The sequence below is a fragment of the Phyllostomus discolor genome, chromosome 11, assembly GCF_004126475.2.
Source record: "Phyllostomus discolor isolate MPI-MPIP mPhyDis1 chromosome 11, mPhyDis1.pri.v3, whole genome shotgun sequence".
In the NCBI taxonomy this organism is placed as follows: Eukaryota; Metazoa; Chordata; class Mammalia; order Chiroptera; family Phyllostomidae; genus Phyllostomus; species Phyllostomus discolor.
In genome coordinates this window covers 5,657,195-5,684,992 of record NC_040913.2, presented here as the reverse complement: position 1 = coordinate 5,684,992, position 27,798 = coordinate 5,657,195, and the positions used below count along the sequence as shown (strand labels likewise).

Genomic DNA, 27,798 nt, shown 5'->3' with positions numbered 1-27,798 from the left:
ACACCATAGGACATTTTAAGTGAAATATTCAAATGCAAACTGTAAATTATGACACCCATATCATCACCCTACCAACCACATTCTCCCGGCCGTTCCTTCTGCCGGACCCTGCATATTGAGCGAATTAGTCGGTAGAGCTTTGAGAGCGGCACTGTGCTGGAACAAACAGAAACAGGACTGCTGTCCTCGCGTCCCCTCGTCAGCAGCGACCAGCGGCGATCGCACGGTTGCTTACGTTGGCCCACGCTTCCCACCCTCAGCGAAATGTCACTGTAGTTCCTTTGACAGAGAATCCTCACGGCTGTCATCTCTGTGCCCCATTTTACAGACACCACATTCCCCGCTGTGTCCCTGCCACTGCTCCTGACACTCCACCGTCCCCACCCGAGGGACACCTGTGTTTCAAGCCCGTCCAAGCACCGAGTAATAGAGGACAGATGCCCAGGGGGACGGAACCTTTCGGACTCTATTCTTTGATTCTCGCAGGCCAGCGTTGGTACCTCGCTTTACGGGCACACCCAGGTGGGTCCCCCCCTCAGGTGGCAGCCCAGAACCAGTCCCCGTCTCTGGCCCCGCTGGCCCTCCCAGCTCCAGACACTGAGTGGCCACATGGTGAAGGGGAGGGCTGCGCTCATCATCAGCAGCCTAATGAAGTCTCGAGCCGCGAAACGCTAGCAGGGATCTGAGAGACGGGTGCAGCCCGCAGGGCTGTTGGGGCAGTGAAACCCCTCAGGGTGATGCTGCGATGGTGGCCAAACACGTCATGACATCTTCGTCCACACCCATAGGACGTCGGACGCCAGGCGGGGACCCTAATGTCAGCTACGGACGTTGGTGATGATGGCGTGTCTGTGTAAGTTGCTCGACTGTCACGGCCGCTCCACTCTGGTGGGGGCGCTGACGGGGGGGGGGGGGGGCTGTGTGTGTGTGGGGACAGGGGTGCACGGGGAATCTCTGTGCTCCTACTCCCTGTGGCCATGACTGCGCTAAAACAGGAAAGTCTCTGAAACAAACAAACAAGCAAACAAACAAATAGGCCCTTCACCACACACACACACACAAATCTGAAAGAAATGGTAACCTTCCAAAAGTTTAAGCTAATGAAAAACATGAAAGAAAGAAATTGGCTGTCAGGTATGAGATAAAACATATATACACATATGTAACTTTTGGTCATTTAAAAGGCAAATTTTGCCCTGGCTGGTATGGCTCAGTGGATTGAGCACCAGCTTACCAACCAAAAGGTCGCTGGTTCCATTCCCAGTCTAGGGCACATGCCTGGGTTGTGGGCCAGATTCCCCAGTAGGGGGCGCTCGAAAGGCAATCACACACTGATGTTTCTCTCTCTCTCTTTCTCCCTCCCTTCCCTTCTCTCTAAAAATAAATAAATGAAACCTTAAAAGGGAGGAGAGGCAAATTTAGAGAAGGTGAAATAGAAACACAAATCAGTTAATTTTGGTATTTGTTAGTAGGCCTAGTAAAAAGTGGGATTAAAAAAGATGTTTAAATCAAGCAATAGAATAAGGTTTGACTTTAGTTGTGCTTTTATTGCTCTGTCGAAGAGAGCCCAAATGCGTAACTGAGCTTTATCCAAAGACAAGTACAGAGACCTCAGATAAGTGTGTATGGTCTCAGGGTACCTGCTTAATCTTTTTAGGCAAGTATATTAGCCGTTGACTACGTAGTATGTCTTCTATTTTAATTTGGCTACGATTAAAAGTCAGTATCACAGGAAAATAGATACTTCATAAAAGAAAAATAAATTAAACTGGAGTAATCCATATAAGAGAATAACCACAATTTTAAAAAGAATGGGAGGACAAAAAGTATTCTGGATGACTTATTTGAACATCAGAGATCCTTCTAGAAAGATTGAAGAAAATTCCCCTTACTCCCTATGGAAAAATTTCATGAAAAATTCTACTAAGACACTCATTTTCTTGTACCTACTAATGAAAATATATACTTAATGACATACCTCTTCCTCTTTGAGAGTATTTTCATCTGAAATACATTCGTCCAAATTAATTTCAAACTTTACCCCTCTCTAAAAGAAAGCAAGAAAAAAAATCTTAGTTTGGCAATCCAATAAAAACCTTAACATTATAACTCCCTGTTTGACATTACAGACATGAAAACCCATAGTCTCGCGTTACACACCAAAGCAATCGCACAAAACAGTGGGAGGGAGAGTCCTGCAGGCAGCCCACCCCTCCAGCTTCGTCATGTGAAACCCAAAGACAAAATGTTTCTCACCTTAACTTTATAATTTTGTTCCAGGAGTTCCCTTTCCTTCATGTTCTGAAGTCTAATTTGTTTCAAGTCTCTTTCAATACCCTGCAAGTGTAGAGAAAAATTACAATTGAGCATTTACTGGTGATCGAACCATTGTATTCTCACACTCCCTGCAATCACAGCACGGTACGGTTCCAGTATTGGATTTCTGGGTTGAATCCGATGGCTGGCATCATAGTGAAAACATGCCCCTAACAATAATAATTCTCTGAAACTTGGGGACGGTGTCCATGAACTCAGTGGATGCTGGCACTGCCAAGGGCACAGTGCTGCAGTGTGACCATGCTTCTCTCTCCGGGCCAGTCCAGTACAACCTGGTGCAATTCAGAGATGTAATTTCGACCCAGTGTCCTCCCACACCCTGTGAGGGTCCCAGCATCTCTCACAAAGGAAAACAGTCAAGGGGGCCTTTCCGCCGTCTCCCAACACGGATTCCCCTCCCCTGCCCTTCCTCAAGCCCCGAGGCACCTTGGAGGTAGAGACAAAAAACCTTCCAGGAGAGAGGGAAAAACCCTCTCAAGAACCATTTGATAATTTGGCTCAGAGCAGTTCCCCCGCTCCGACCAAAAATGCAGACAGAAGAGAAATTACACATCAGATTTCCTGAGCAGTGGGTCTCAGACCACCTCAAACACCGTCCAGGAGGCTGGACTGTCGTAGGATCCCGAGAGCAGCCCCGACACTCGGCTGCCCAGGCGCCCAGCCAGCTTCTGAAAACATGAGGCTGGGCCGGCCCCCGACCAGGTGCTGGCGTCTCTCTCTCGGTGTCCCCCACAGGGTCACACTGCGCTCTGAGGGGCCGGACCACCGGGTGGGGAAAACTCCCTGGGAAGCACACATGCATCTAAACAACACCCATCACCTGCGTAGGTGCATCTTCCTCAGGTGCGTCTTCCTCAGGTGCATCTTCCTCAGGTGCGCCTTGGGGGATGGGCAGGTCCCTCCTCTTCACCACATAGGTTTTGTGACTCATCTTCGAGTCTTCCTTTAACACAAAGGACACGCGGTCAGCTAGAGGGAGTCTGAGAGCCTTTACAACGTGACCCTCGTGGCCGAGATGGGTTGGACGGGACCGAGAGGGGAAGGGCTTTCCGCCTGCTGCTCCAGGGTGAACCTGGGCTGTGGCTGGATGGAGCCCCCCTCCCGGCTCCTTGTCCCTGGACCTCCCTGTACGTACACACAATCCCTGCATGGATAATAAGGGAGTGGGGGCACCTCGGCACTCCCCCATTCCCTTACTTCCCGGTCTCTCCAGACATGCGGGCTCTCCATCTCCCCTGCACTCGGTTTCCCCTCACGGGCCTACTTTTAAAATAAGTACGCTAGCCCTGGCTGGTGTAGCTCAATGGATTGAGCGCCGGCTGCGAACCAAAGTGTCGCAGGTTCCATTCCCAGCCAGGGCACATGGCTGGGTTGCAGGCCACGGCCCCCAGTGGGGGCTATGTGACAGGCAACCGCACATTGATGTTTCTCTCTCTCTTTCTCCCTCCCTTCCCCTCTCTAAAAATAAATAAATCTTTAAAAAATAAAAAAATAAAATAAGGTTGCTGATGGTACCACGTTCCCCCCGTTAACCAAGTCTCTGCTCTGAAGCAGACCACCTCCAGCCCACCCAGCCCGCCCCTCCCAGCACACGCGGCCGTCCATCCCAACCTCTGCCTCTGTGGGCCTTCCAGAACGCCCTCCTCCTCGGCTCTGCCTCTGCGAACTCTGCTCCTTCTCGGAACCCACTTTAGGCTCCGCCTCTCTTCTTCCTAAAATCCCTCACCTGCTCCTCCTTACGCCACTTACGGAGCCTACCTACATTGTCTTAAACAAACAAAACTGCTTCATCCACGTACGTCTTCTCTTGCCAACTGTTCATGCGTGGAAGAGCACGTGCCGGAAAGGCCGAGGTTTTAGGATCAGGTATTTATTTAGTCTGCCCTGTGTGCACGGTCACCTCCCTGTATGGGGAGTGGATGCGATGACCAGGCGCCGCTCTGGGACCTGCAACTGCACTGGACCCCGTGCCCCTTTCACCTGCATTAAGGCATCCGTAGGCGTGCAGGGGTGGGGAGACGGGGAGAGAGGGCAGGGCATTGTCAGCAGTGTGGATGGTTCGCTCCGTGAGCAGGCCGCTCACGTGCAGGTCCGACGGGGGCCCAGCTGGGTCCCGTGCAGCCCCAGTGCCCGTGGGCCCCTCGCAGGAAGAGCATTCTGGGGCATGGAGGGTGTTGTGTCGTATGTCCCCAAACCCGGGCCAGCTACTTTGCTGGGAGTTCTACTGAGAACGCTGTGATGTCACAGATGGAAGAATCCGGGTTTTTTATGTGATACCTTGAAGGGATTTTCAAGAATCATCTCAGCTGCACTCAGATGTTGCCTTTGGTGAATTTTAGAGCCTTACCCCTGCATATGACACCACTCCAATAGTGGAATTCAGTAAATGCTGGTCTTTTTCCCCCACCGTATGGGCATGAACTTAATACATGTAATCCAGTTCTGGTGCAGTGTGGCCGCGCAGTCAATAGCTATTGACTGGTTCATGAGAAAGACAACCCACAGGCATTTGTCATAATCCCCCTCCTCACAGAGAACACCAGCCCCCCCCACCCCCCCACCGTGTGTGTGTGGGCTCCAGTGCGCCCCACAGAGCAACGCTTCAGGGAGACCCCACAGCTTTCCTATTAAAGAAAGGGTCTGCGTGACAAAGAGCTGTCTTTCCTCTGAGATGGTCATTGCCTTTAGTGCCCGCTCACCGCAGTGAGCGCTCAGCCCGTGGTAAGAAGCGCCCCGTGGGAGAAGGCGCTGACGCACCCACCTCCAGCCCGCTCCCCAGCTTCTTCCGGATTTCCTTCACGGCGCGGTGGTACTGCTGGCGAATGTCCTCCAGCTGCATCCAGTATTCCTGGACAGCAATCCAACCCGGCGTGTTCAGTGTCTGCGAACAGCTCAACACGGTAACGTCTGCACAGCGACCACTGTTCAACGTGCGGTGCGTGATCGGACTGGGCAACCCCGTTGCTCCCAGAGATGATGACGCGCCTGGTGCTGTGGCTGCGGCGCGTCACTCCCTGTCATACGGTGGCTTGGGGTGAGGTCGCTTTTACATATAATCTCAAAAGTGTCCGTGCCATACAATTACTTTACATGTCCTACTTTCAGATGCAGCCCTGTTGTGGGTGGAATTTTCTCGCCCCAGAAAAGACACGCCGGAGCCCTCACGCCCAGAGCCTCAGGCTGGGACCTCGTTTGAGGAGTGTCATTGCAGACGTAATTAGCTAAGCGAAGATGTGGTCACGCTGGAGTAGGGTGGGCCCCTACTCCAGTGTGACCGGTGTCCTTTCAAGAAAATGGCCATGTGAAGACAGTGACACAAGGGACAGCACCATGTGACAATGGCAGAGGAGAGAGGCGTGTGCCTATAAGCCAAGGATTGCCAAAGTTGGCTGCCATACCACCGGAAGCTAGGATGAATCGGGGGGGGGGGGGGCTCCCCCAAGGGGTCCTGAGAGAGCAGGGCCCGCCCACACCTTGGTGTGGGACTTCCAGCCTCTAGCACAGTGAGACGGTCAATTCCCATGGTTTGAAACCACCCCGCTGGCGGCACTTCTGGCAGACCAAGGTCACTGATACGGACTTCAGAACCATTCATGACGGCACTTACTGCATCAGTGCAAGAAACCTACGGACTCAGCTATGTTGCTTCTGAGGGAGGGTATGCCCCTGCGTCCCTAGCACCCCCAGCACAGTGCCTCCTGCAAGTGTGCCCAGCATGTACTTGTGCAACGGGCCCTCCCAGGTGTGCACAGCAGACACTAAAAGTAACTCCTGACTATGGTCTGAAGGCACTGAGGGAGTACAAGGGTGGCCCGGAACCGGCCTGGTTTTCACCTGTTCCTTCGCTTTGTGTCTCCTGGACGGCAGCTCCCGGAGTCCGGGTTCATCTCCAGGGCTTCTCGGCTCTTGTCTCCTGTCGTGGTTTCGCTCAGCAGAGGATGGACGCAGACCCTGTTATTTGAATGAAATAATTTGTAAAACATACTTGCATTCAGAAATGTCTTCTGATCTGACCTTGACCTTTTCCTTTCAACAAGAATGATATTACCAATTAAATTCAGTGTTTAGGAGTTTCTTTGTCTGTTTGTTTTGTTTTGTTGTTTTTTTTAGAATTTTCTGAAGTACAAAACATTAAAAAAATGAAAGAAAATTAATAAAACCATTTGTGGTGTTTACCGGAAGCAATCGATACTTTATGCTGCCATATGAGACACCCAGATTCGTTTTCTGAACTGGCAAATTATAATTGTTAAGTTACAATTCAGTGAGAGTTCAGCAACCCCCGGAGCATGAGATTAGGCCAGGGGACTAGAACGGGAGCTTTTCAGCCGTTCAGAGTAAGGGCAATACGATAGGGTGCAGGTCCACTCCTCCTCGGCCCCCACATTTTGACGCTACACTTAATAGTAAAAGGTCAACTTTTCATCTCAAATAAAAATCAAGAGTCATTTTTTTTAAATGCATAGCATTCTAACTAAAATAGACTCAAAGACTTACAGTATGGAAGGGGAACTTGAAGCTCATCTACAACTCCCCAACGACCATTTACAGAGCGGGAAACTGAGGCTGCATGACCTGCCTGACCAAGGTCACAGAGCAAGAGGCAGAGCCAGGGAAGAAACCGGGATTCCCAGGCCCTGGGTCAAGCCTATTCCCACTGTTCTCTTTCAGTCATTAGAACCTGAGGAAGGTGGAAGGTAGTTTTGACCCTCTCTATGGAATGAACTTGGACGTAAGGGTCCGTGAATATTTGTGAACGGAGACATTATGAGGAAATTCCCAGTTGCCTCTCATATTTGGTATTTTACTCACCAGTTGCTTTTCTACTTTCAGCTTATATTGCTGAGCTTCAAATCTCCTCTGAAGGAATTCAGCTGGCCTTAGGGGAGAGAAATGGTCGGCTTGAGTACAGCAATTTTAACTGGTCGTCATCACTGATTTGACAATTGGGGTTTTTTTTTTGCTTAATCATGTGGTTCACAATTCACCTGTGAGTTGACGTTCTGAGTTCAAGAAGGAGCTCAAAGTTTCAGAATGTGTACATTGGGAAAGAAGGCCTTTGGAACCCAGGAGAAAGGGAGGTAAAGAGGACAGGAACAACTGGGGATATCGGAGAGAATGAGACAAAAGTATTCTGACCCAGGAAGGATGCACACGGCCCAGAACGTCAGGACCCCCTCATGCCCCGGGCAGGGATCTAACCCGGAGCCCGTCAGCCCTGGTCTGACAGCTGGCCGGCCGCTGACCTGGGTCCCGCAGGACACTCGGAGCTCCGCGAGGCCAGGTAGTGTCCCGTCCCTTTCCCTCTGCTGCTCATGCAAATGCCTAGTGAATGAAAACGGGCTGTCTCTCACTCTGCTTAAGGGATTTGTCCGGCACAATTCCAGCCGAACCATTTTCGGCTTTATGCCTGTGCCATATATATATATATATATATATATATATATATATATAACTGTTTGCAAAATTTTTTGCTAAGAATTGCTGTAACCCCTGCTTGTTAAATAAAAACAACCCCATTTCAGATTATAGTATGAGCTGTACGATCAAGCTCTCTGGAATACCGGTAAATTCCAGGGCTCCAAAGACAGGAGCGTCACTCCAGAAATGACTCCCTCAGGAACACGTGGTGAGCCGTTCCCGTTTACGAAGAGTCAAGATGATAACACAGTGGTTTAGGAAGGTGACGAAATGACAGGAATGTGACGGGCTCTGGGCTTTCGTTCCCCGTGGGTAAAACCGGAGCACCACTATCCAACAGGGGCTGATAAGAGGATGAGGGTGGAAGAGGTCGGTTCAGGATGGTAAAACATTTTTAAGGAATGAGCCCTGGCTGGTGTGGCTCAGTGGACTGAGTGCTGAGTGCCTGCGACCCAAAGAGTTGCTGGTTCAATTCCCACTCAGGGCACATGCCTGTGTTGCGGGCCAGGTCTCCAGTAGAGGGTGTGCGAGAGGCAACCACACATTGATGTTTCTCTCCCTCTCTTTCTCCCTCCCTTCTCCTCTCTCTAAAGTAAATAAATAAAATCTTTTAAAAAAATGACTCTCAGAAGTGGGTCTTCAGGACTGTGGCTAGGTGGCCATTACTCTGAACACAAGAACACTGGTATTGGCGTGAAATAAACAATGGAAAAGAGTATAGATACGTAAACATTTGTTATGGAGTAAATTTTGTGAAAGTGTCATAAGAGCAGTTTACTTCTGTTATTTTCTTTTTAATACATCCATCTTCTGGAAAGCCCTAAGAATATAAATGCTGAATGAAATACATTTCCCTTTCCAATATGTCTCAAATGATAATTTAATTATAATTCAATTGTTAGTGATGAATACTAATAACCTCTAGTAACATGAAACATATACAACTATGGAAGGGAGAAAAATATTGAAAGTTCAAGAGCGTGAATCTATGCTGATAGTTAAGTGGCTGCATGAATAAGAAGCTACATCAACCCTTGCTGGCGTAGCTCAGTGGATTGAGCGCGGGCTGTGAACCAAAGCATCGCAGGTTTGATTCCCAGTCAGGGTACATGCCTGGGTTGCAGGCCATGGCCCCCAGCAACCGCACATTGATGTTTTTCTCTCTCTCTCTTTTTCTCCCTCCTTTTCCTCTATAAAAATAAATAAATAAAGTCTTTTTAAAAAAGTATTTGGCAATGTTATTTAAAAAAAAGAAAAAGAAGAAGCTACATCAAACCTGAGATGAAAAAGGGTCAAGAAATTACTGCAGTAGTCAGTTTGTAAGGTATATAAATGTCTAATCACTGTGTTGTACACCTGAAACTAATATAATATTGTACGTCAACTGCAACAAAAAATTTAATAAAAATTTAAAAAATAAAACGGGTCATGGGAACTGTGAATTAAGTATTTGAAGTGAAGAGTTTGGAAGTTCTCAGATTATTCATCTCGGGAGAATTTGGAAAGATGGCAGAGTCAAGAATGTTGCTATTTCACGATGTTTTCAGAGGACAAGTTTAAATTAGACAATGACAGTACCATTGACTTGGGGATGGACGGTGGCTTTCTTCCTGGTGACAATTCCTCTTCACTCCGGTCTTTCTCTGAGGCACATGGTGGGAACTCGGTTCGTGGTCTCTCCTCTTCCTCAACAAGTCAAGTTGAGCATAGTAATAACCATAATGGCCACACGCTTCAGCAGGCTGGGGCCTTTCCACCATTTTTATCTAAAGGGTTCATAAGAAGGAAGGTTTTTTTTTTAAAAAATACAAATCTATAATAATTGACAGTAGCAGGATTAAAATAAACATCCACAAATCGGTTGCATTCCTATAAACCAATAAAGAACTCTTAGCAAGAAAAGTAAGAAAACAATCTTATTTAGTATTGTAGCAAAAAAACAAAGTTCCTAGGAATACATTTAACCAAAGAGGTAAAAGGCCTATACCTGAAAAATGATAAGACACGGAAGAAAGAAACTGAAGAAGATACAAACAAGTGGAAGTACAGATCATGTCACCGTGTTCTCAGAAGACAGGAAGAAAACCATTAACATGTTCACACTACCGACAGCAATCTATGGAGTCAACACAGTTCCTATCAAGATACCAACAGGGTATCTCACAGAACTAGAACAAATATCCAAAAGTGTATACGGAACTACAAAAGACCCCGAATAGCCACAGCAACCTTGAGAAAAAAGAACGAAGTTGGAGGAATCATACTACTGGATATCAAACTATACTACAAGGCCACAGTTATCAAAACAGCATGGTACTGGCATGAAAAGATACATGCAGATCAATGGAACAGAATGGAAGAGCCCAGAAATAAATCCACCCGTTTATGGTCAATCAGTATTTGACAAAGGAGGCAAAAACATACAAGGGGGTAAAGATAGTTCATTCAATAAACGGTGTTGGAAAATTGCAGAGTTACGTGCCCCCAAAATGAAACTAGGCCACTTTCTTACACTGTGCACAAGAATAAACTCAAAATGGATTAAAGGCTTAAATGTTAGTCGTGAAACCACAAAAATCCTAGAAGAAAACATAGGCAGTAAAGTCGAGCATATGTCTCGTAGCAATATATTTTTTTAAATATCTCCTTGGGAAAGGGAAACAAAAAAAAACCAGGACTATATCCAACTAAAAAGATTTTGCACAGCAAATCTAGTGAGCAACATAAAGTAACAAACAGAAACAGACTCAGATACAGAGAACAGACTACGGCTCTCAGAGGGGAGGGGGTAGGGGCTTGGGGGAAAGAGTGGAAGGGATTAAGCAAAAAACAGGAGCAAACTCACAGACAGACAACAGGGTGGGGACTGCCAGAGGGAAAGGGGTGTGGGAGGAGGGAGGGGAGGATGAAGGGGGTTAAATGGTGGTCCAAGGAGACCTAACTTAGGGTGCTGAACACCTAATACAATATATCGTACAAGCTTTTACAACTTCTTTAATAAAGTTAAGCCACATTCTACCAAAATGAAGAGCAATAATTTTAATGAATAGTTTCAAAAATCTATTTATATACCAACACATTTCTAAATGTCTATATATCAAGTAAACAGTAAATGGACTTCCAAATGGTCCTCTAATTATACCATAAGCCTCCTTTACAAATATAATTCTTTAATTAAAAGACAACAGCCATTTTATTATTTATATACCAGAAGCATTTCGGTAGCATGAACTGAAAGATTCAACACTCTGCTGAGGTGTATTCAAATAACTATACATAAACAATCTCTAGGGGAAAAATCAGTGATCACATAATTAAAAATTCTTAATGCTATATAACATGTCAGATTTAAGAGTATGAAATGCGTAATATTTCCTGCCACTAGGCTATGCCACTCACGTATCTTATACAGAACACCTATTTATGTAAAGAAATGAAAAGAATTCGACTTATGAAAAGAAAACTAAAACTGATACAGAGAACACTTGTAAGAAAATACAGCATTAAAAAAAAAACCTAACAACTAGAAATTGTCCAATGCAGTACCACTCTAAATGCTCGTAACAGAAAGACTTTTTTATTAAGTAAAAAACTAGTGAATTCCGCCCTGGCTGGCATAGCTCTGTGGATGGAGCGCGGGCTGAGAACCAAAGCATCACAGGTTCAATTCCCAGCCAGGGCACATGCCTGGGTTGCGGGCCATGACCCCCAGCAACCGCACATTGATGTTTCTCTCTCTCTCTATCTCCCTCCCTTCCCTCTCTATAAATAAATAAATAAATAATAAAAAAATCTTTTAAAAAACCTAGTGAATTCCACAGTAACGAGCTTGCAGCACGTGAATGTGTGTAAGGGGGTCTGTAGAAGGTACCATCTCCTGAACACCCAGAGAAAGGCTTCAGTACGACTTACAAACAGGGGCTCCGGGGCTCCGGCTGGTGGGCTCCGTTCGTTTCTACACATGACCTCCTTCCTTCTCTTTGGCACCCATACTCTTGCTCTCGGGAGGCTCTGCCCCTGCAGTCTCACTTGCCGGATTTTAGAACCTTATGTAAGTAAAAGAAAACAACTTCAATTGTTTTAAACTTTCGCATCTTTAACACTGATGCTTGGGAGAGAGTAGACATACGGGACATCCCATAGCATAGTAAGTTTACTTCACCCAGAGATAGTTACTCCTAGTGAGTAAAGCGCTGGTGCAAAATTATGGCGCATTTTCTTTGACTGGAGAAAACCATCTTTTCCAGGGACCCCGTGCATATTTCTAGTAATACGTAATGCTACTTTTTAAAACATGAGAAGTTAGTGTTAACATTTACAGAAACACTGTGCCTCAGATAGCGGCACGAGGAACTGAATGCAGCCGTCAGAGCTTGGGTCATCGGGCCCCACCGTCCACAGGGCCTTGTAGTTCGGAAGGGACGTGTAGGTCTTCCGATACATTTTCTGGGTCAGCCTCACATGGGTTCTCGTTTCCCCATCTTTCCTGAGTTAAAGATGCGGCCACTGCACTCTCTCTCACCCTCTCCCTGCCCCCTTCCTAACATTCTCCACCCAAACCGACACAGGACCGTGCCAAACCAAAGAACGCGCGGCAAAGGGGTTGAGTCATTCATTCGCCCTTTACAACTGTCCTCAGTTCTAGTTTTTCTACCACCGTGGACAGTGTTGTCCTGTCACTGATTCCCCCGAGGGACTTCCTGCTGTTGCTCGTCTCCTAAGTTCAGACACGTGGTTGCCGCTCAGTCCTGCCCCTCCTACTGTCACAACATCGATTGAATTAGTAATTTTCCCTTCTTTCATCTCTCTCTCTCTCTCTCTCACACACACACAGAGTTTCATCACGTCATCTGCTGATCCCTGGCACTAAATTTTTCTCTACCTATCACTCCCATAAAGCATCCCCTGTCTTATTTGGGGGCCACATACTTATGGTTCCACCACTGTGACTAGTGAGGTCCAGGACTCTAATTTCAGCTCCAATAAGCCTTTCCAAGAGAATTCTTCATGGCCAGGCCATCCTCTCTATTTCAAAAACCAATAAGCTTCGTCTCATCACCCCCCGTCTGTCTGTGAACCCTCCCTCACTCTCTCTGCCCTCCCTACACAGAAGTTAAGTTTGGATCCCACCTCTTCAAACACGTCTTCACTGGCAGATGCTCTGCTTCGTGAAGTGTTCCTGCCCTAGTGAAAAGAGAGGAGATGACTCCCCAGGTGGTCCGTGAGCTGGGTGTGAGGGCACACCCCCTGGGTCTCCACGGGACAAGAGGATATTTCTCCCGAGTATACTGCTCATATTTTTTCAAACGTCCACGTTCGATGTCCTTGGTGAGGTTGCCCTGCTAATGCTGTCAGCCCTCTATGAGAACACAGTACGTGAGACGCATGTTGTGAATGCGCTAGACTGCACCGTCTAATCGTGCTTACCTTGCACCATCTCCCCAGCAGAGCGAGACGCTGGTGGTCTTGCCTGGTGCGTGAGGGGGTGACTGAGCTCTTCCTGAAGGACCTAGGGCCAAGCACACCCGTCAAGAGCCGCTCGCTGAAACCTCGGCCAACGTGCAGGCAGAGAGAGGCACCTCGGAACTCACCTCGGGAGTGGAGTATCTGGCGATGAGATTCTCCAGAAAGGGCCTTTTCAAAATGGAATTAATGGATGGCCGGTCTCTGGGGGACACTTTGAAGAGCTGTGACAGCAGGGACTGAAGGTCACGGGAAAAGCGTGGCGAGACGGGGGCGACGTGCGCCCGACAGATCCTCAGCACCAGCTGGTGCAGGTTGTGAGCCGCAAACTGAAAGCACAGGCACGGCAGGACCGCGTCAGGGATGATCCCAAACCAGGACGTAACGTAAACATCCAGACACCAGACAAGGTTTCGACATTCGGTTGCAAGCACCGCGGTTGCACCCCAACTGTTTGCACCAACTCACGTTTCATGAGTAGACCCTGTCGGCAGCCACTCGACGAGCTGCCGTGGTATTTAAAACAATATTTTTGTTTTAATTTTTCTTAACAAGATAATACTGACACATCCTAGAAAACTGGAAGGTACAGGAAAGTATACATAGGCAGGGCAAATGTGTATAATTCCACCATCCAGAGGTATATTTCCTCCTATGTCTTTTAAAAAAATAATGTTTATTTTATAGAGCAGAGGACATCATCATATACAATTTTACAGCTTGCTCTTTAAATGATCATAACATAAACATTTCCACAAAAATTCTTCATAAACCAGAACGCTTTCCGTTGTGTGAAGTCCTGTTATTTACACGTACGTCCGTGTGTCACATAAGAGTGTCTCAGCCAGCCCCTGGCTGGCATAGCTCAGTGGATTGGGCACGGGCTGTGAACCAAAGTGTCGCAGGTTCGATTCCCAGGCAGGGTACATGCCTGCGTTGCAGGCCATGACCCCTAGCAACCGCACATTGATGTTTCTCTCTCTCTCTCTCTACCTCCCTTCCTCCCCTCTCTAAAAATACATAAATAAAATCTTAAAAAAAAAAAAGAGTGTCTCAGCCAACCACGGGCCACACACACAGCAGGGGCCCAATCAGACTGTAATGGGTTACAAGCAAACAGCTGTTTGCAGTGTTGAGGGGAAAGGCTGGACCCACCAGCCCTGGGCAATTGAAACAGATGATGAGGCAGCTCGGTGAGAGCACTGCACACCTGCCCCGGGCCCGCCCGTGGCTGGGGCCTGGAGCTGGTGATGAGCAAGGGGTGTGGGCTCAAGGGGAGGGGAGCCCGGGAGCCCACCCCCCGTCCACCCACACGCAGGTGTACACGCACTTCGTCTTCTATATCTTATTGTCATTGTACCTTTTTCATGTTTAGCTGTTTAGGTACACGGATACCGTTGTGTTACAGCCGCCTGCAGTACTCACGGCAGTAGGAGCGACCGGCTGCACCATCGAGCCGAGGTGCGGAGCAGCCTAAGCCGCCTCAGCTTGTGTGAGCGCACTCCACACAATGGTCACACAACGACAAAACCCCCTGCAGACACACTTCTCAGACCGGACCACTGACGTTCATCATCACGTACAGCAGCACAGGGTGGCACTAAAGATGCAGGTTTTGGTAAGACCCTTACCAGCCGTGTGACCTCGGCCAATAATAACGATGAAGACCACGGTGAGGGCAGGGTAGAAAACAGTTCGATGGCAGGCCTGAGACTGCTCTCCTTGGAAAGGCCTGGTTATGCTATCGGCCCTTGGCTGGCATCTGGGAGCTTAGATTCCCGGACAGCCCCCACCAGGCCCTACTCAGAGTGCCTCTCTCTGCCTGCGCTGTCCGTGGAAACAGTGTGTTTAGGTGGAAACCCTGCTTTCCCCCCAGGCGTCCGGAAGGGGGGTACATGCCAGGCAGAGGGCACCTACGTGACCAGTCTGCAGTCAAAACCTGGGCGCTGGGTCTCCAATGAGCTTCCCTGGTACCTGTCACTTCACACCCGGTGTCACAACTCATTGCTGGAAGAATCCGTGCATCCTGTGCATCTCTGCTGGGCGAGGCCCTTGGAAGCTGGTTCCTACTTTCCTTCACCCCATGCACCCCAGGCCTTTCCTCTGCTGATGATATATATCCCCAAAGTTCAGTTTCCATGGAAACATGCTACATATACTATTCTCCACCTTGGGATTCTAACGTTCTAATACAACTTGGACATCTTTCCATGTCAGCCTATAGAGATCTATCATTCTTCTTAACAGCTAGTCCGCATAATTAAAAAAAAAATTTTTACCCCCTGGCTGGTGTAGCTCAGTGGATTGAGTGTGGGCTGTGAACCAAAATATTACAGGTTCGATTCCCAGCCAGGGCACATGCCTGGGTTGTAGGCCACGGCTCCCAGCAACCGCACATTGATGTTTCTCTCTCTCTCTTTCTCCCTCCCTTCCCTCTCTAACAATAAATAAATAAATCGTTAAAAAAAACTTCAGAGGACGTTTACTCATATTGATTTTAGAGAGACAGGAAGGGGGGAGGGGAGAGAGAGAGAGAGAGAGAGAGGGAAGGAGAGAGAGAGAGGGAGAGGGAGAGGGAGAGGGAGAGAGACACCCACTGGATGCCTCCTGCATGCACACCCCGACCAGGGATGGAGCCCGAAACCCAGGTGTGTCCTCTGACCAAGCCACAGCCTTCTGGGGTACAGGACAAGACTCCAGTCAACTGAGCCACCCGGCCAGGGCATGTCCACATAATCTTTAACACTCAAATAAAACCAAACAGTAATCTCTTTCTCTCAGAAGTGAATTTAATGTAAATAGTTTCAATGATTAAACATGAATCCAACGATTAACATACTTACAGGATGCTTGAGCGTGCAGAGCTCATATAAAACACAGCCAAGAGACCAAATGTCCCTGGAGAAGAGAAGAGTTTACATGGTAAAAAACGGCCACAGTTTTAAATAAAAGCCTTATTCTCCTTGCAATGCCGTACATTAGTGTATCTTTACAGTTTTACACAGGCTGACTAATTTTTAGAAACGTTTTCAGGTACATCATCAATCCTTATTCTTACTAACATAAGAGGTGAAATAAAAACAATTCGGCGTTTGTCAGAATCCCAATGGAGAAAAGGTATTCAAACTCGCCACCGTCCCATGGCCCGATAATTACTTTAGCATCACATGCTCTCAAAAGAAAACGTGTGTGAAATTCTGAGCACTGAGCAGAGGGAGGCAGGGCTCACACACGAATTTGTTCTGCTTCGAAAGGGAGAATTTGGTCGACGGAGCAAGGCCCATGCTCCTCAAGGCCGTCGCCAGAATCAAAGGCATATGAAGTGATGAACAGAGCACCTGGTGCTCAGAAACCCTGGAAAATGTGCTTGCAATATATGATCGGAGAGTTGCTCTTTGGTACTTAGTATTTCTTTATCTTTTATTTTTTTATTAAAAAAATGTTTTTAAATTGTTGTTCAATTACAGTTGTCCCCCGGTTCCCCACATCTGAGTATTTCTATGTGATTGGTTTAATAAGGAGTTACCTTCTAGAACAAAAAGCATTCATCTAAGAGACCAAAAAAATATATATATACAATGAGAAGTCAAGAAAGTAAGACGTTAAAGTCAAAACAGGAAGGATCCGGCAAGTGAGGTAAATGGCTCCACTATTTGGCGACTCTTCTCCCAGCGTGTGCCAGAGGAGCAGAGAGAGAGAGAGAGGCCAAAGGTTTGCATACAGAATAGGTGAGAAGCCACTTCAAACTGGTTTCCCTCGAGTTTCTAGAAACTCACTGACCCCTTTCCTCCGTCACCCAGAATTTTGCACTGACCTGCTCTTCCCCAGGCCCAAGCTCCTCCTCCTCTGCCCCTGAGCGCCCTCGGTAGCCCGGGGGCGAGTTCCTGTGACTGCAAGGCCCCACGGGAAGGCCCCACCCCGGGCTGTGAGGGAGCTTTCTCCAGCTGTGTGTCCCCCTGTGTGTGGCGGGGGCTGTGGTGAGCCTGGGAACAGTGTCCCTGGTCTACAGGGGGCAGCCGATTATTGCTAAAACCTTCTACTTCTCAGATGCACCAGATCAACATATTTGAATGTCGACCCAAATTCTTAAAAAACAGCCCAAGGAAACCAAACAGGGCTGTGAATCCAGGGCTCTCAGCCGGCAGCCACACTGAACTGCTGTGCACAGCCGGCCCTTCCACCCAGCCCTCGGCTCACCACCTGCAGCCCAGCTCAGCCGCGGGCACAGCCCTCCTGGCACCCCCAGGGCACTGGGCCCCAGGTGCCTGTGCTCTCACTAGGCAGAGAAATGTTCGCTCTTCTTCCTGTAAATCCCTACCAACTGGGCTTTGCTTTCTACGTATCTGTCAAAGCCGAACGGCCACGTAGCCCTTGGGTGTTTCCCTAAACAAATGGACAATTGACTCGCAGAAGGAATTCAGTCTTGCTGCTCCTCGGTCCAGCGGGCTCAAATGGCAGCCGCGCTTTGAGAAGTGAAATTTTTTGCCTTCCCCTCACATGGAGGTAAAAACTGACCTCATCTCCATCTAACATTCACCACTATGTGTATCAATGTTACTCCTGAGACCTAGGCTCTGAAAACCAGTTGGGTTTTAAAGGCGGAGGGCACGTCAGTGATTACCTAGCCAACACTCTCGTTGTCACAGGTCAACTGACTCGGGTGGGCGGGTGACAGAGCCCCAAGGGTGGGGAAGGAGGGTACTCTCCTGTACACCCCCCAGGTTCTTTCACCTGGTCTCATAATTAGATCTACATCAGGCAGGTTGAGCCCTGGCTGGTGTGGCTCAGTGGATTGAGCACAGGCTGCGAACCAAAGCATCGCAGGTTCAATTCCCAGTCAGGGCACATGCTTGGGTTGCAGGCCATGGCCCCCAGCAACTGCACATTGATGTTTCTCTTTCCCTCTCTTTCTCCCTCCCTCCCCTCTCTAAAAATAGATAAATAAAATCTTTAAAAAAATACTTTAAAAAATCTACATCAGGCAGATGAACAAGAGAAAGTAACCAAATTTAACTACATGTGTATGTACGGGAACCCCACATATACGAGAGGCTCAGAGGCAGAAAGAGAAGATGAGGCGTGTACGACATCCTGAGCTAAGGATGGGGTAAGGTGCCTCGGGGTTTCAGAGGGGAGGAATGCCACTGGGTTACCAAACCAAACTCGGGGTTCGGCTGCCCGTTGCCACCCACAGGCAAATTCCAGAGGCAGCAGCGGTCGAGGAGAAAGGAAGGAGGTCTTTATTCAAATGCTGCACAGTTCGGGAGCATGGCAGACTCATCTCGTCCACAAAATACAGGCCAAACCCAGCCATTCCTGGCAAGACCAAAACCCAAGGCAGTGCCTGGAATTCCTACTCCATCTTCGTCTGCCCTTTGCAGCCCAAGGCGGCTAAGCGGGCAGCTCTCCAGCCTCAGGCTCCCTCCTGGAGTCTGCCCGTGTGGTCGGTGCCACCATTGGCCACGTGGCTGCCAGGGCCGCACGTTCCTGCAAATGCATCGGCCAGTACTTAGCAAGGTGGGACAAGAGAGTGTCTCTTCCTTCCCCTGGGTTTATATGAGTTACCTGTGTGGGCCAAGCCAGCTGCTTTTCCTCAGCCCAAAGCTCCCCGTGCTCCGGGAGGGTCTGGGCCCCCAAACAATCCCTTCTTTTCCCCAGGCTCGACAGACATGGCCTTCTGACACAGCACCTCCCCCTGCCACCATTTGACCTCTCTGGCACGCACACCTGCCTTCCCCCGGTCCCACCCCGAGTCAAGGACTGGAAGGGGGGCAGGAGAGCTTTCCCCTTAACCAGTTATTTTTGCGAGCCTTGCCCACTCTCGGCGTGATGCTCGCTCCTGCTGCCATCTTGCCTGGGGGCACGGAATGTTCCGCTGTGCCAGCTGCAGGATGAAAGGCACAGATTTTGAGCAATCAGAAGTTTGCTTTGCGCTACAGATAGGTCGAAAAGGTTGTCTCTGGTAACTTACTATGGGCAAGGCCCCTAATTTAAATTCTTCGTAATTGTGGGGAGCAGAAGTTTCTATGGAGCCCACAGGGTCTTGGCTGCCTTTAGCTCAAAAATAATGCACACACCACAGAAGCACAACTTGGGGTGACTCATGCTGAACCCCTACATGAAACCAGGGGTTCATCCGCTCCTCATCCACTGCTCTGTCACCAGACCACAGGGCCTTCTACAGTGCCCACCCACGACACTTTTCTGCAACAAAGTAAATAGTGCTTAGAAGGTATTGTGGGGGTTCGGAATGAGCCACCCCAAGATGTGACTCAGTGGCACACAGATTACTTGAAGCTAAAAGGCAACTTTAGCTACAGGCTCAAGAGAAACTTCTGCCCCTCCCTTCAAGTACCCGGGAGAACTTAAATTAGGGGCCTAGCCCATAACAACCCGTTACCAGAGGTAACTTCTTTTAACCTCTCTGTAGGGCCTGCAAACTCCCATTCACTAAAGGCCTGCCCTTGTCTTATCCTGCAGGCAGCTTACCTCGTCCCCGGCCCTGAATGGCTTCTGATCCATGTTCTCTTTCCATCTCTGAGCCTCTCCTGCCTGTGGGGTCTCTGACACTCTCGCGTGTGGGGTTCCCATATAGATGTATGCAATACATTTGGTTATTTCCTCTTGCTAATCCATCCCAACGTCTATTTGGTTATCAGACCGGCCAGAAGGGTTGTGAGGGTGGAAGAAAGTCTGTTTTCCCACCACAATCTGGACATCAGACACGAAGACCTGCAGTTTCCAGCACTATCCTGTCCCTCCCAGGTATCTTTAAACAAAGAGAATCTGCCTCTTTCTGAGTAAGTTCCAAAGCTTCCGGGAACACCAGAGTGGTGGCAGAGACAGTCCCCGGGGCATTCATTTCACACGGGGAGAAAATGAAATTACCAAAGTACCGCAGGAGAGAGTCCGTCCGATTCTTCTGAGACTTTCAAACCCAGAGCCCGCCACTCACGTTTTGTTGTTGTAGGGTTTATTCTGGCAGATCTCCGGAGACAGGTAGTAAGGGGTGCCAACGCAAGTCTGGGCAAGTTCCATGGAACTGGTAAATTATGTTAAATAGTAAAACAATGTGGTTTATTACGAGTAAAAAAGGGCTTAAGATATGAACACACAAGAAAAAGTATAAAAATAGATAACGAAATTTGACACACATATAAAAAAAGCAGATTGTGCATTTATAATAGAGTGATAAAAACAGTTGATTTTTAAACTTATAATTCAGCTCCCCAAAATCCTCACATTAAAAAATTTTTAGAGCCTAAAGCCCCCACACAGAGGAACGCTTGTCATGTTACAAAACTTTCCCAGATGTTGGAAGAGCCCCCTCTTTCCAATTGTCAGAGAAATGCACTCTCATGATTTAAATGTGGAAAATATGACAGAGAACACAGAAGAAAAATAATTATCCAGAGTCTTTTTGTTAAAATTCTGATATATTTCCTCCTTAACTTTTTCCATGCACATTTTTCACAATACTGTGACCACAATGTATTTAAAATTCAGAATTCCATTTTTTTTACCTGATGTAACAAATATTTCCTCACTTCATTAAGAAGCCTTCAAAGTCATAAATGTTAATGGCTATATGGCATTCAGGGACTGGCTACGGCAAGATCTATTACATTTAACAATTTCCCAAATTTGGGCATTTAAATGATTCCAAATTTCACATTACCCCCTTAGAACAAAACACCAGAAATGCAACATTTAAAAATCTGTTCATATTACCACCAAGTTGTCTTCCAAAACAGTCACACCTATATATTCTCCACAGCATGTGTGAACTTGACTGTCTCAGTAAATTCCCAGTAGCTTTAGGTACATTAAAGTCACACCTCATTTGATTAGCATACTTTTTAAGTTTTTTTTAGTGCTGTTCAATACAATTGTCCCGATTTCCCCCTGTTGCTCTCCCCTGCCCCGCCCACCCTCATCTGATAAGTTTAGATCACACTCTAACACATTGCCATGACCATTCCATTGTGCCAAGATTTATGTTGGGAATTTTAATCTCAGATAAAGTACCGTCTGCATGATTTATTTTTCATCTGAATGACTTAATGGGTTTACATAAACAGTTATCAAAAAATATTTGGAGAGCAAGCTTTTAATGTCTTTCTTTGCTTAGGCTATTTAAATACATACATACATACATATATATATATATATATATATATATATATATATATATATTTGGCTGTTATAAATAGAAAATAATAATTTTCTGAAGTACTTACTTGTTCAGGACTCTCGCGATACCGAAGTCCCCAAGCTTGGCCACCGTCCCATTCTTGCTGAGAAAGATGTTCTGTATGAGGAGAAAATGCTAGGTTGCTTGTGAGATTTCAAGAGAACGAAAGGTCAGCCCTGCCGATGTCCCCTCACTGAGCTGTTACCTGCGTCTTTATGTCCCGGTGTAAGACCTTCCTGTCGTGAATGTGCTTTAGCCCCAGAGAAATCTGCACGAACCAGCTCAGAATCTGCCAGGAGGACACAAGACGGGACCTGTGAGCACCTGGTGTCACTGAGCGATCTTCACGATAATGTGCCAAAAGCAGGAAGCGGCATATCTATGTTTGTGCGTTTATCTGAACGAAGCCCATCGATGTATCACCTAGCAAAATGCAGGCGTGTGTAAAAGCAAGCTCGCGTGTTGGTGTCAGAGTGAACTCCACGAACATCAGAGACAAATGAAAGCAGGAGAGAGAGGGAGGCAGCCCGCCATTTCCTTCTCTCCTAATACCAGGCGGCTACCTGCATCAGGGCGGGGGACAAGCAGCCCTGATTCCTGGTAACCTTGATTTTCCTTCAGTGGAAGGAGGAGGCCAGGGCAGAGAAAGAAGAAGGAATGGATGGTATGGGAGGTTATCAAACTTTTAGTGAAATACCTGTATGTGTATAAAACATAAAACCAAAAAGTTACTTGTAATTTTTTTAATGCTCAATTTTCTTTTCTTTTTTAAAAAATCTTTAAAAACAGATTGTATTTCTTTACTTTTAAAGAGAGGGAGGGAGGGAGGGAGGGAGGGAGGGAGAGAAACATCAATAGTGGTTGCCTCTCATGCGCCTCCTACTGGGAACCTGGCCTGCAACCCAGGCATGTGCTCTGACTGGGAATTGAACTGGCAACCCTTTGGTTCCCAGGTTGGTGCTCGACCCACTCAGCCACACCAGCCAGGGCTAAAGCTTCATTTTCTTAGTTATGGTATTACCTACCTTACATGGACATGACCCTCTTTAGTAAAATGTGTTCTATGACTACAGGGATTTATTTGAATTATTCTAAAATTTCATTTGTTCTTTGTCTGACAAAGTATACAGAAAGAGGAAAACAATAGGAAAAAAAGCTATATCCCAGATACTACGGTTCAGCTGTAATTTTAGTTCCCACGCAGCAAAGGGAAATGTAATTCAAAATTGTATAGGGAAAAGCATTTTTAAATAAAATATGGCAAACTAATACCTGGATGGGAAATAGCATTTCCACAATATGGCATTTTGTATACCATTGAAACGAGCATAGGAAAAAATGCTAGATTGAGTTAACGGAGGGCAGAGATATTGACTCTTCAATCATTTCTACATTCTACACGTGCCATATTAACTCCAGGAGGAAGTCACATGGGCACGCTGCTCTCAATGCTAGAAGACAACAAAGACACAAGCAGCCTGGAGAAGACGCCTGGCCATTCCCGGGCACCGCTCAAGGCAGTAGTTGGGGTTGGCTATCCTCCCCAGCAAAGCAGGTGGCTGTTCTAACGCAGGGCACCAAATACTCAGAGGAAGAAGGGCGCACCTGTAGCTATTTTAAATGGCCAAGGAACATCCGCATTCAGATTTTTTTAAGCCATGAAAATGTATCTCAGGGGCATCCTACATGAGACTGTCTGCAAAGAAGACATTCTCTCTCCTCAAGCAAGCTTCACTCTCGAAAAGAGATTCAACTGACATTCAAGGGCAAACGCGTTGTGGATGAAATCTGTGAAGAGTACCGATCACCGTTTTGGGGTTTGGATTCTTTACCAGAAACCAGGCTGCACCTAAACACAGTCCGTGACGCACGGCGTGATGGACCAAATCACCCCGCAGGAAATGAAAAGGCCGATCGGGAGTGTCTGTTTACCTGGTCCTCACTAAACAGCACCCCCCGCTGTCTGCTGATTCTTTTCATGAGGTCCCCTCCATCGCAGTACTCCATCACAATGAACAGGCTGTCGTTCTCTGAAAGACAAGGTGCCGCTCGGTGCTGGAGGCATCGCAGGTGCTTACTAACCATTCGTCTGTCTTTCAAGTTTGAGAAGATGGAGAACGTTACAGAAAAAATGTACTGTATATATGTATGTGCATATATATCTCATATATATATTTAAAATCTAATCATTTGTCTTTCAAGTTCTAGAAGGTGGAGAATATTACAGAAAAAATGTACTGTATATATACATATATATACACTTCATATATATATTTAAAATCTATTTGTCTTTCGAGTTTGAGAAGATGGAGAACATTACAGAAAAATGTACTGTATATATACATATATATATACATTTCATATATATATTTAAAATCTAATTATTTGTCTTTCAAGTTCTAGAAGATGGAGACTATTACAGAAAAAATGTAGCATATAGATGTATATACACAGATATTTAATGCATATGTGTATTTAAAATACAATCATTTGTCTTTCAAGTTCTAGAAGATGCAGAATATTACAGAAAAAATGAAGTATATATGCATATATATATTGCATACATATATATTTAAAATCTAATCATTTGTCTTTCAAGTCCTAGAAGATGGAGAATATTACAGAAAATTGTACTGTATATATGTATATACATATATATTTCATACATACACATATTTAAATTCTCTGGCTGTAGAATCAGGATAGAATGGGTTCTAATCCCGCTTCACCACCTACATTTCTTAACTCCGTGACTGTAAGCAACTTATTTTAATGTCTCTGTGCCTCATGCCTCATCTGTGAAATGAATATAATAACACAGAAACTCCTCTTAGGATTGTTGCAACAATGTAACTGAGTGAAGCCAGGTCGGATGCTGCTCGAAGCTTGTGACCGCTCCGTAAACCTTGGCTACATTCCAGCGGGGGATGAGAAGCCCGCAGCAAAAGAGCAGCTGTGGGTCTTCCCCAGCACCCCCGGAAGGGTAAACAGACCCGTTCTGAACTTGGGTATAAACTTTTATTAACATGACACATTCAACCACGTTGTTGAGAATACCCACTCTTCCAGCCGCCCTCTGCTGGGCCTGCTCACTAGGGGGAGCGGCGCGCCCCGCCACCTCACCCGCCCCAGCAGCCACGGGGCGGGGGAGCGGGGGGCTGCTAGGCAGATGCCGTGTGCCCGGTCCTTCAGCTCCCACGGATTCTCCTCACCGAGGTCGCTGTGCCCGTCCCCACGTCAGTGCACGCCAGTTATGCGTGTTATTGTAATTATCACACAACCAATGAAACATGAATGGAAAAAGAAAGATGTGATTATTTCTACCCAAACTACACCGAATGCTTTGGAGGAGTCGGTACAAGGGAAGAGCCAGAAAGTCACTGACTTCCACGTGGGATGGGAAAACCACCGGGCAGGCTTTTTAGCAGGATCATGCAGAGTCTCCGTGAGTTCTCACTGGACTCCAGAGAAAAGCAGCTGGAAGCAATGAGGGAGGGTGGCCCGTGGGAAAGAGCACATTCCGTGTTCCAGCCAGAGGACTCGCGACACGCTCTTGCCTCGTGCCTTTGCAGCGACTCCATGAGCCTTCGAGGGGCTCTTCCAGTCTTTGCTCAAATGTCGCCTCCCCAGCAGGGCCCATCCTGACGACCACCCTGTTTGAAACTGTCCCCCCCACCCCTGTCTCACCCTCCTGTGTCTTCCCACAGCACTTACAACACACCTTCTAGCGTACGATCTGAACTGTACATGTTGTGTGTACACTTATGGCCTGTCTCTCCCCTCCTTCCCCCCCTAAAACATACACTCCGCAGCCGGAGCTAGAAGGCTGCAAAAGGCCCCCATGTGCACCCCTCACCTCATCCCCTCTCCGTGAGGACAGGGCCTGTACATGTAACGGGGTACCACTCCCAGGATTATGTTATGTTAGCAAAGGGTTTTTTGCTGATACACTGCAAGTTACCAGTGAGCTGATTTTGAGTCAATAGGAAAGGAGAGTATCCAGGTGGGCCGGCTTAATCCCAGGAACCATTTACATCTGGGTTTCGAGGCCGGGCACCCGGGAAGTGTGAGGTTGCAGTCAGGAGAGGCCTCCTACCCAGCCACGGGGAAGGAGAGAGAAGAGGCCTCCAGGCTCACTGAACCGCACCCTGGTCGACAGCCAGCAAAAACTTGGACCCCCTCAGCCCTCCAGTTGTAAGTACACGAACTCTGCCAACCACCTGAACAAGCGTGGAGAGAACTCCGGGCCTCAGGTGTCAACTGCGTGAGGCCCTGAGCAGGGGCTCCGGCTGTGCCAAGCCTGGACTCCCCACCCAGAGGAGGTGGGCCATGGCCCGTGGCAGCGGGCGTCAGCCACCCAACGTGCGGTCGTCATTGTGCAGCGGCAGAAAACAGCCCTGCAGGGACTGTTGCCTCTTTTGTTCACGGAGATACATCCCCGGGACCTAGGACATGCCTGGCCCGTGATATGGGCTGGATAGCTATTTACTGGAGGAATTTAGGTGGAATGAATTCGGCCTTGGAGATATCTCCCCCACATCCTCCTTGTTTTTTGCGTGTTGCTTCAAAGCTGTAAACCTTCCATGCTCCTCTCCACAGGCAAACACTTAATGAGCTGGAGCCAGGGATCTGTTCGGGGACGTGTTCTCCGAGGGCAGCAGAGGCCTTATCTGCAGGCGCAGGCGCTCGGAGAAGGCCGGGGGCTCTCCGATAAGCTGCTGTTTCAAGCCCCAACCGTCTCCCAGGCAAACTCAGAGGCATCTCAATAGCTCTTGTTTTTCTACACACAGAGGTTCTCTGGCTTAGAAAATAAAAGAGCCGTTATAAGACAATTTCAGCTTATAATACAAGCACACTCGGCAGAGGTTACTGACACTGTAAAAATGATCTCTAACTTTATACGAGTATTATCCAGGGAAATGCTGTTTTCTTTTTTCTTTTTTTTGTTTTAAGATTTTATTTATTTATTTTTAGAGAGGGAAGGGAGGGAGATAGAGACAGAGAGAGAGAAACATTAATGTGCGGTTGCTGGGGGTCATGGCCTGCAACCCAGGCATGTACCCTGACTGGGAGTCGAACCTGCGACTTTGGTTTGCAGCCTGTGCTCAATCCACTGAGCTACACCAGCCAGGGCTTGGAAATGCTGTTTTCAAATATCCATTTTGCATGGTAAAAAGACACACTCCAATCTGTTAAAGGGGGTCCAGTCCATGGACTCCTTCCACAAACACGTAGTGAGCACCTACTATGTGCTAGATGCTGAGGCTCAAGTGGTGAGCAAAAGAATACAGGAAGTGTCCTCTAAAAGGGAGGCAAAGATTACTCCAGCTCGTGATTGCTTACATAAACAGCTGTATGCAGACAAGTACATACAGGTACGAAGCACTAGGCCAGGCCAGGAAAGGGGGCTGTCACCTGAACTGGGATCTCAGAGATTGCCTGGGATGCAGGGGCGGTGGCCAGAGGGAGGAGTCCCAGTGACGGCTGAAATAATGAGAAAAACAAAGATGGTCTTAGGGCGGCGGTGGTAGGACTCAGCAAAGAGGAATGCAGGCACTAGAGCGAGGGGCTGCCCCCTAAAAGCTTTTGACCTAACGGGGGGGATCCCCCATTCCTGGGTGAAAGGAAAAGGCCAGCCCCACTGGCTATTGTGGCACCATTTGCCCAGCAGGCCCGGGACCTTGTTAAAGGTGACGGCCATGTGACTCTTCCGAGCTCCTGCCCCCAGGACTGCAGATGACTGGAAAGCAGGAGGAGAACTAACCGCTCCCGACACCCACAGGAGGACCATGACATCCTCCGAACAAACTGTGGGTTAACCACGCCCCAGCTGCCCAGGGGCAGCACCACCACGGTAATCTCCACCCCTTTGTAATCCCACCCTAACCCAACAAAAGCTCAAAGCCCCCACCCTTTGGATGCTGGTGTGTCTCCCCCCACGCCACGCTCCTCTCCCTTCTGGGAGAGTGGATAAAAACTGCACTCTCTACCCTTTCTCCTCTTTGTGAGTTCCTTCCCAGTCCGTGTCCGCTCAGCTCCCCAGCAGGCCCCAGAAGGCTCTCCGCAACCCTCTGAGTGCCCAGTGGCTGCACGCAGAGAACCATTTTGAAAGCAGTGGTTTTCTTTGACAAGAAACACAGTGCCCAGCACAGTGGAAAAGCTGAAAATGCAGTGTGGGTTTATTGGTTCACTGATCTTCAGCCCCTGGTGGTGCTTGAAGATTCCTGGGTGACACTCTTGCTCTTGGCTTTGGGCGCCTTCTGTGCTGAGGGCTGAGCCGGGACTGCACCCCCCACCCACCCCGCCCCCGGTGAACTTGGGCGTCCACAGCCTGTAAACACCTGACGCACCTGACATGTGTGTTTGTCGTCTGTCTCTTCCCA

At 47.8% G+C, this 27,798-nt stretch overlaps 1 protein-coding gene across 1 annotated transcript in view; it reads right to left on the bottom strand.

Annotated features, from left to right (window-relative positions):
* NEK5 (NIMA related kinase 5) overlaps positions 1-27,798 on the bottom strand; it is a 50,833-nt gene that overhangs the window by 12,258 nt on the left and 10,777 nt on the right. Inside the window, 15 exon segments of the mRNA XM_036011222.1 lie at positions 1,979-2,047; positions 2,257-2,337; positions 3,158-3,280; positions 5,099-5,185; positions 6,172-6,288; positions 7,150-7,216; positions 9,337-9,524; positions 11,671-11,804; positions 13,186-13,267; positions 13,350-13,550; positions 16,065-16,119; positions 20,177-20,263; positions 21,462-21,532; positions 21,621-21,704; positions 23,348-23,445. Coding sequence (XP_035867115.1) covers positions 1,979-2,047; positions 2,257-2,337; positions 3,158-3,280; positions 5,099-5,185; positions 6,172-6,288; positions 7,150-7,216; positions 9,337-9,524; positions 11,671-11,804; positions 13,186-13,267; positions 13,350-13,550; positions 16,065-16,119; positions 20,177-20,263; positions 21,462-21,532; positions 21,621-21,704; positions 23,348-23,445 — 1,544 coding nt within the window.